The sequence below is a fragment of the Nansenia antarctica genome, assembly GCF_963989245.1.
Source record: "Nansenia antarctica genome assembly, chromosome: 5".
NCBI lineage: Eukaryota > Metazoa > Chordata > Actinopteri > Argentiniformes > Microstomatidae > Nansenia > Nansenia antarctica.
The window spans coordinates 32,713,876-32,722,528 of record NC_137690.1 but is presented as its reverse complement, the minus strand read 5'-3'; the positions used below and the strand labels follow the sequence as shown (position 1 = coordinate 32,722,528).

The 8,653-nt window shown below is 49.6% G+C and overlaps 1 protein-coding gene across 1 annotated transcript; it reads right to left on the bottom strand.

The window, feature by feature from the left end:
• Positions 1 to 1,447: 1,447 nt before the first annotated feature.
• Positions 1,448 to 4,050, bottom strand: bmp10 (bone morphogenetic protein 10; the record flags this gene model as incomplete). The annotated part of the gene is made up of 2 exons (XM_080531562.1): positions 1,448 to 2,601; positions 3,672 to 4,050. 2 exons carry the CDS (start codon positions 4,048 to 4,050, stop codon positions 1,448 to 1,450), a joined length of 1,533 nt encoding a protein of 510 aa, XP_080387688.1.
• Between the last annotated feature and the right edge of the window lie 4,603 nt (positions 4,051 to 8,653).

Sequence of the window (8,653 nt, the reverse complement as noted above, 5' to 3'; positions counted from 1 at the left end):
GTGGCTGGGAGGTAGCTTGAGACTCCAGGGTGGAGGGATGGTGGGTGGTATACTGTAGGTCAGGGAGTTGAGCAATGTCTCAGTGAACCAGGAATCCTGACAGCTCCCTCCCCACCACTCCTCCCATCCCCCTCCCTCTTCCCCTCCCCCTGCCTCGACCCCCCCCCCCCTGCCTCCCCCTCCCAGGCTGCTTGGGAATGGCCGCCCGCCCCTCCAGCCCTGAGTGGAGGAGGCACACATGTTTCTCAGCCCCGACACCTCCTTATCACCGCCGGTTGAGGGGGGTGAGTGAGGAGAGAGAGCGGCTCGCAAGGCATGTGACTCTCACGCTGTGGGGGGGGTTGGGGGGGGAGGGGGGGGTAGGGTGGGGGGGTGGGGGGGTAGGGTGGGGGGGTGGGGGGGGAGAAGGTGAGTGGGTGAGGGGAGATAACCCTGCCACCCTGACCCCTGCCCGCCGCCTAAGTGCCAGGGGGAGGGGGAGAGAAGGGGGCAGGGGAGGGGAGGGGGGGGGTAGAGATAAGTGGAGAGAAAGACGTAAATCAGGGATCAGTGTCGGAGGACGGGAGCCAACAGTCCCACCAGGAGTAGTACTCTGTACGAGACCCCCGTCTGGCCACATGCAGGACAGGCTCCGGACCACCGCTCAGTGCTCTAATCCTCGGTGAAAACTAATGTAGCGAGTCTGTCTGCTTATAATGGCTTCTGCTCCACATGTAATGATATTCATATCATATATTCACATGTAATGATGTAATGATATTCATATCGGCGGTTGAGAGGAATCCGAATCCGAATGTCTTTCCTCTGAAAAAAACGAGTTCTTCAATAAAGGGATCTGAGAGGATAGTCAGAAACACTGTCAAACAGACCTGCCAGAACAGATCTTCTGCATCCATTTTGTCCTCTTACAGAACGATGAAATGGTGTCATAGACATTGTTCACACTAGTACAAAAGGAAAATAGTCCTTTTCTCCTGAAATACAAAATATACATTTTACAATTTACATGTACAGACTGTCCTACATTCAGATAAATCTCATATAAATACTGTCCTATCGCTGTGGCACCTACAAAATAGCATAGTCTCTCTCTCTCTATCTCTCTCTCTCTCTCTCTCTCTCTCTCTCTCTCTCTCTCTCTCTCTCTCTCTCACACTCCTGTTCAGGGTCCCACAACCATCCTCTCCCCTCTTGTCCTTCCTGATCCCAGATTCAAATCATTCGAGCGGCGCCGAAAGTCTTTGAATGTGAAAACAAATCTCATTCAATCCCTTTTTAGCCTCTCGAGCTTCATGTCCTGACCCTATCGAGTCACTCCCTTCAATACTAAGACATGATCTATTTTCCACACCTTCATGATTTCACCTCGCCACAGTATCTCTCCCTGACTCAGTTTTTCCACCACTCTCTCTCTCGCTCTCTCTCTCTCCAACTCCACAAACGTGGACTATCTACATCCGCATTCAGCCACCACCATGCCCTCGAACTTGTATTTGTAGGTGACCACCCCGGTGTCGTCCAGGTAGAGCAGCGAGATGGGGTCTAGTTTGGTGGGCACGCAGCACGCCCTCGCCACCCTCTGCGGGCTCTTCATGCTGACCAGCGTCTGGATGATGGCGTGCTTGGTGGGCGTGACATGCTTGGTCAGAGGGTAGGTGCAGACGCCGCTGCACTCGAACGCCTCGTAACCTGTGGGCGCCAGTATCCAGCTGTCCCAGCCGATGTCCTTGAACTCCACGAACAGCGACTGCTTCTTGCACTGGTTGCCCTTGGCGTTGCGGCGTATCCGGGACGCCGTGTCGTAGATCAGGTTGGAGCGCATCTGGATGAGGGCCTCTTCGTCCTGCTCCTCCTCCTCCTCCTCCTCCTCCTCCTCCTCCCCCGCCCTGCCCAGGCCCCCCCACAGCCCCAGGTTCAGACCCCGCCCCACAGCGCTCTGCAGCACCGCCTCCGAGGTCTCATGTCCGATCATCTCGTTCAGCTCCCGCCGGTCGTCGCGGTGATCGTCGCCGCTCTGGTCGTCGGAGAAGACGATCAGCAGGGGTTTGTGCTTCTCCTCCTCGGGGCTCGTGTCGATCTCCATGTCCCCCCCCCGCCCCCTGGAAGCCCCGCCCTCTCCTTCTCCTCCTTCCCCCTCCTCGGCCACGGACAACTGGCCCGTGACCTCAGACGCCAGGCTGGCGATGTGCACCTCCAGCCCGTGGGTGGAGCCGTACTCCCACTTGCGCCAGCGCTGAACGGCAGCGGTGAGGTCGAATGCCTCCCAACCGTTGTCCGTACCGTACACCTGCCGGGACGCCAGCTCCGCCAACCGTACCCCTCCTCCTCCTCCTCCTCCTCCACCTCCTCCACCTCCTCCTCCTCTTCCTCCGTCTCCTCTCTTGGTGTCCTCCCCCGTCCTGTTGTCCTCTCCGCCGTGCTGCTCCACCTCGTAGATGGTGACCTTGCGGTCGACCCCGGCGTAGAGGTGGCGGTCGGTCTGGACCAGGGTGTAGAGGCGCAGCTCGGCGGCGGTGATGCGTTCATGGTGGGGGACGGACACGTTGAAGAGCAGGGGATGTTTCCTCACGCCTCCCGTACCCACGTTACAAGGAGAAGAGTCTGGGAGAGGCAGGACACACACAGAGAGAGAGAGGCAGTTAACCAAGCGCTCTACTTGTTTTCCGATCAAATTCCGATTCCGATTCCGATTTTTGACAGAATATCAGTGCAGTATTTAATCAGTTGAATCAATATAACAGGAACGGGATGGAGAGGTTTCACTGAGTCTGTGTTTGATATTATACAGAGGCAGAGGTTTTACATAAATATGTCTGGGGTCTGGTGAAAAAGCCGCCAAGTAGGGGAAGGTCTTTTTTTTTTTTTTTTTTACAGATTATGAAAGTGCAGATTGTCAGCTTTCAAATTATTTGTCATACGTTGAATATAGTTCAAGAAGATATGCTTATTTGAATGTTGGTGCAGCTCAAACCAAGAAGATATACCAGAGGAAATCGCCCTGAATCAAAACAGACATGTTTGCTACCATCACGTTGGTAGCTAGCTAGCAGCTAAGAAAGAACATCGCTATGAACATCTATTTATTTAGCACATCACAACATGCTGATAGAACATCAACATGCTAAAAACACATAACCACACATAATTAGATGATTACACAGTCCTTGCTTTTGAACATAAACAAAACATAAGTTTGTTTACAAGCCATGTATCACCAGTAGCCACAAAGCAGGACGGCAGACAATACAGTGAATCCAATTCACTAATTATAAGTATTTAGTATTCCTAAAACTGTTGTTTGTTTTATTGAGTATGCTCTTCAAAACTTTTGGTTATTTGCGCAACTTGAGAATTGTACATTTTGTATGAAAAGGTTTGTTTACTTTTCTTCATATACAAGTAGGTAGTTCATTTGATTCAAACCGTAGATTTCAAAATCATATTACATGTGTTTAATTACGCACAGTTTCATAACATTCAACTCTTATTGTCCAAAAGGTTAGGCATGAATAGTCATTTCTCTAAGAAGAGACTGCAAGTACTGCAAAAGTACTGCAAAGGACTTCAAAACACACCTTAAAAATGAGCCCCTCTCCAACCCCACAGCACAATGTGAACGGGCCGGCCCGCCCGTCAGCACCGACGATACGCCAGAGGGACGTGAAGCCTACCTTCGTTATTGAAGCTGCGTATGATGTTGGCAGTGGGCATGGCGGTGCGGTCGTTGGCGAAGCGGTTGTACAGCTCCATCATGTACTCAGGCGGCTCCACGCGGCCCCCTCCGAGCTGCAGGCCCGACAGGTTGAAGGTGTGGAGGAACTGGCCTCGGAGGCTCTCCAGCAGACCCTGCATGTCCACCTCACTGTCCTGCTCCAACAGAGAGGGGTCCAACACCCCCCTGTGCCCGTCCCCCAGCCCCGGCGCTGCCCGGTGCCTCCCGGGGGTGAGGGAGATGGGGCTGCCCCGTACGGAGAGGGGCAGGAGCAGAAGCAGAACTGAGAGAACGGGGGAGAAGGGGGTCCCGGTGGTTGAGACCCTCACGCCAGCCATGGAGAAAAGTGACAGTGATTGTCGCTGCTATCGTATATTCCACAAGAGCGTATCCAACGTGTAGGAGTCGCTGCTGAAACCATACAGGTTATCGGTCATCGATTGTATCCAACAAGCCAAACGCAGCGGTGTGAGGGTTGATAGACAGACGTGCTTGTCTCTTGTTGGTCTGGCTGCTGGTTAATGGTTGATGGAGCTCTGGTGAAGAGCCTCTGTCATTGACCCTTGGAGTTGATCTGAGTGGTGGGCTGGCTAGCTCTGTGGTCCCCTCTGGCTGTGGGTGGCTTGTTACAGATATCAACTGCTGTCATCCCCCTCAGATCACGCAGCCTTTATCCTCACCAACACCTTTTGATGTTGTTTTCTAAAGAGTTGACGTTCCAGTGGCAGGGTGGCGTTGCCTCGTCCGACGGATGCATTTCTTGCGTTTGTTCTCTCTCACTGTCTCTCTGTTCTCTCTCTCTGTCTCTCTCTCTCACTCTGTTCTCTCTCTCTCTCTCTGTCTCTCTCTCTCTCTCTCTTTCTTGTTCCTCTCCTTATCTATGATATGTTAGCCCTGCATTTCTCAGTGCTTGTGGTGTCTCTCTCTCCCTGTGTGTGTGTGTGTGTGTGTGTGTGTGTGTGTGTGTGTGTGTGTGTGTGTGTGTGTGCGTGCGTGCGTGCGTGCGTGTGTGTTTGTGTGTGTGTGTGTGTGTGTGTGTGCGTGTGTGTGTGTGTGTGTGTTATCTCATAACTTCCTTAATGAGGTTTTTGTAAACAATGTTCTGTACCCTCTTCCTAGCGATATTTTGTTTGGGTGGGAGCAAGAGGGATGATGATCTCTCTCATGTGTTTATTTGTTGTGTAAATGGTGGAGCTGGAAAGACAAGAACTTTCTCTATTGGCCATTTATTTTTTTGACAAATATGTTAAAGAGTCTGTTGATATTCTTCAATGCGACAGGATATGTCAGTTGGACAAGCGTATCCCCAAATGGAATGGAAATGTAATGGGGTGTGCAATCTAATAGGCAAAGATGGAATAATTGGATTTAATCAGCTACCGAGAACATTGCAGCCAAATTCCGATTTTCGGGAATAAGTCAAGAATATAATATGTTGTTTAGGGTTAGCTATAATAACAACGCTCAACAACACAACGCTTCCTACGAGGGATAGCAGGGTTACAAAAAGTGGAGAAGTCCAAAATAGATGGTTTGTAGATGTTCACGAGATGTTCAAACTAACTGTCAACAACATTTCAATTAACTATCCACTAACCCTAACCTTTGACCGAACCCGAACCCTTACCCTTATCCTAACCTGGGACCTAACCCTTTCACCTTAACTGTTAACCTAACCCTGACTGTAACCCTAGCAAGCCGTTGCATAGCAACATAGTTGCAGTTGATGGTTTGTTGATAGTTTAAGCTAGTTAGGGGACTACCCAAATACAGTGTGACCAAAATGTGACAATGGTTTCTTGATTTCTCTTCTGTTTGGTGGTCCATAGCGCACTGTACAACATTCCTGTCATTCCTTGTGCATTCTCAAAATGCGCATCACTTAAAGTACTTCCTCTTCTGGTGGGCATACACACCCACACCCACACCCACACACACACACTCACACACACACCCACACACACACATACATAAACAAACACACACACACACACAGACACGCATGCACGCGCACACACACACACACGCACACCCACACCCACACACCCCTCCCACCCCCCACACACACACACGCACACACCCACCCACCCCGCCACACATACACACACACACACACACACGCACACCCCCCCCCCCCACACACACACACACACGTCACAGTAGTGTCCGAAAAGGTGGTTATCTGGTAGCGTGAGGCCCCGCTGCTCAGAAGACACCTCTGTGAGGGGACAGTGACAGGATGTACAGTTCTCCAGGCTGACCTCATCTCGCCACGGGGGCTCGGGTCCAGAGATGAGCCTCAGCACGGATTCCGTCGCCCCCCAAGAACGGCGTCTCGGTGAGCCTTTGTAAGGGCAGATCCGTGCGCATGCATTCCTCTGTGATTAGGGAGACAGCACAAAGTCAAAGGTGACAACCGTGGAACCTGGATGAAGTCAAGGGAGAACACTTTCCCCCAGTGACCAGAGCAGTCAAAATAACCTCTACTCTACAGTCACTCACATGCTGTTCTCTCTCTCTCTCTCTCTCTCTCTCTCTCTCTCTCTCTCTCTCTCTCTCTCTCTCTCTCTCTCTCTCTCACATGTGTCTGTTAAGCTGTACTGCCTTGTGATAAGTGCTTCCAAAAACACTGCACTCCTCATCATCATGAATCTATGGGTATGCTACTAACTGTGTCAACCTCTTCATTCTAAACACTTCTGGCTGTGACCTGTATAGATAGACTAGTATTATAGTATTAACTGTATAGATAGACTAGTATTATAGTATTATGAATGAATGAATGAATGAATGAATGAATGAATGGTCTTTATTGTCATTGATATAGTACAGGTACCAAACAACGACATTTGGGAGGGGGGGCTCCCCTGGTGCTAGGAAAAAAAAACTAAAAACAAGAAGGGAAAAGAGTTGGTTTACATAAATAAAGGCTATGTACACTATCCACTATACTATACTATACAAATAAAACACTGTGCTGTACTCTATGCTATGCTATACCTATTCTAACATTTCCTATCTCTGAACCTTATGTACCCGAGGGTTGTCATATTGCACATAGTGTTATTGCACATTCATTTAAAGTGTCGCAGTTTGCAGGTTTGAAATGTTCACAGTTGTGTTTCAGTATTGCACTTGATTTCAATCTAGTAGCTGCCATCAAATTGTCTAGATTGTCCAGGGCCTAGAACCAAGGTCTTTGCTGTGTTCAGGGCCTGAATGGCCGTGGGGTAGAAGCTAGTGATGCTCCGATCTGATCGGCGCCGATCGGTATCGGCCGATATGGCCTTGATCGGTTTTGATCGGAGTTCTCAAAACGGCCGATCAAACCCGACCGATTTACAAAATGGCGTCGCCAGTCTGGAAATATTACACAGTGTCGGAAAGAGACAACAAATATGCCGTTTGTAATGTCTGCTCAAAAGAAATACCTCGGGGAGGAACGCACGCAAGGTCTTTCAATACCACGAATATCATACGGCATTTTTTCTTGCGTTCGTCGATTCGCTCAGAGAGCGCCGAAGCGCACACTGGGCTCGACGTCATAAAGGGACCGAGTGCTTTGATTGGACGAGAGGCGTTCCACGAGTGCTGGTCAGAGTTTCAGCGCGACTTCACGAGCGTAGTGTAGGTAGTGTTCAGCGACGTCATGTGACCCCGCGAGCAGGAAGTCACTTGGCCCATAATAACAACTATTAGCGCGTGAGTTTTAGGTCTTCCTCTGTGCATCTTGCACAAGTGTAGATAGCGAGCGACTTTTCAGCAGAGCAGGACATATTTTAGATGATAAGAGGAACAGGCTGAGTGCCAAAAACGCTGAGATGCTTGTATTTCTCTAGGCTAATCTACCAGTGATGCTGCTTAATCAGAAGTAAGGTTTGAGTCTGAAATCTCCTTAGGTGCAATGTTTTGTTTTTTTGTTTTATTGATTATTGCTGACTTGCTGTCTTATCTCCTCCTAAATATGACTTGAAACAGTATTTTATATTTGGCTATAGCCTGTTTATGTTGCAGTTTAGTTTGGGTATGTTTATTGTTCCTCAGGAAAGCTACAGTAAGCTCCAAGTTCTCTAAGAGCCCCTAGTTCCTCTCATTCGAGTGGAATGTTGCACATTTGATGTGACAGTGTACATTTTATTTATTATGATTTTTATTTTCACATTTTATTTGTTTTTCCTGAAGTAAGCTACAGGTGGTTGTGAATTCAATAAAACAGATGGTCGTCAATTCATGATACTTTCTCATCTCCTAATTTCATTTGAATACTTAATATACAATGTCAATGGTGTTAAGAATAATTAAAAACATAAATAATGCTACACAATAAATAGAATGCTTCAATTGCCATTTTCGACGCTGTGATCGGTGATCGGTGATATCGGATCGGCAGATCACTGATTCCAGTGATCGGTGATCGGTGATCGGCACCAAAAACCCTGATCGGAGCATCTCTAGTAGAAGCTGAGCTTCAGTCTGTTTGTCCTTGCGAACATGGTCCTGAACCGCCTGTCCGAGGGCAGCCGAGCAAAGTGTTCGTACCCAGGGTGGGATGGGTCTCTGGAGATCTTGGAGGCCTTCCTGAGGCAGCGTGTGTTGTACAGCTCTTCCAGAGAGGGGAGGGGGGCGCCGGTGATCTTCTGGGCCGATCTCACGACTCTCTGTAGCGCATTCCTCTCTGCGGCTGTGCAGCTGGAGAACCACACGCAGATGCAGTAGGTGAGGATGCTCTCCACTGCGCAGCGGTAGAAGGTCACGAGCATCTCCTGTCCGATGTGGTCTTTCCTGAGGACTCTCAGGAAGTAGAGCCGCTGTTGTGCCTTCTTGATGATGGCTGCTGTGTTGATCTTCCAGGACAGGTCATCCTGTATGTGCACCCCCAGGAATCAGAGGGTTGAGACTCTCTCCACGCTCCCTCCATCGACGAGCAGGGGCTGGACCTCA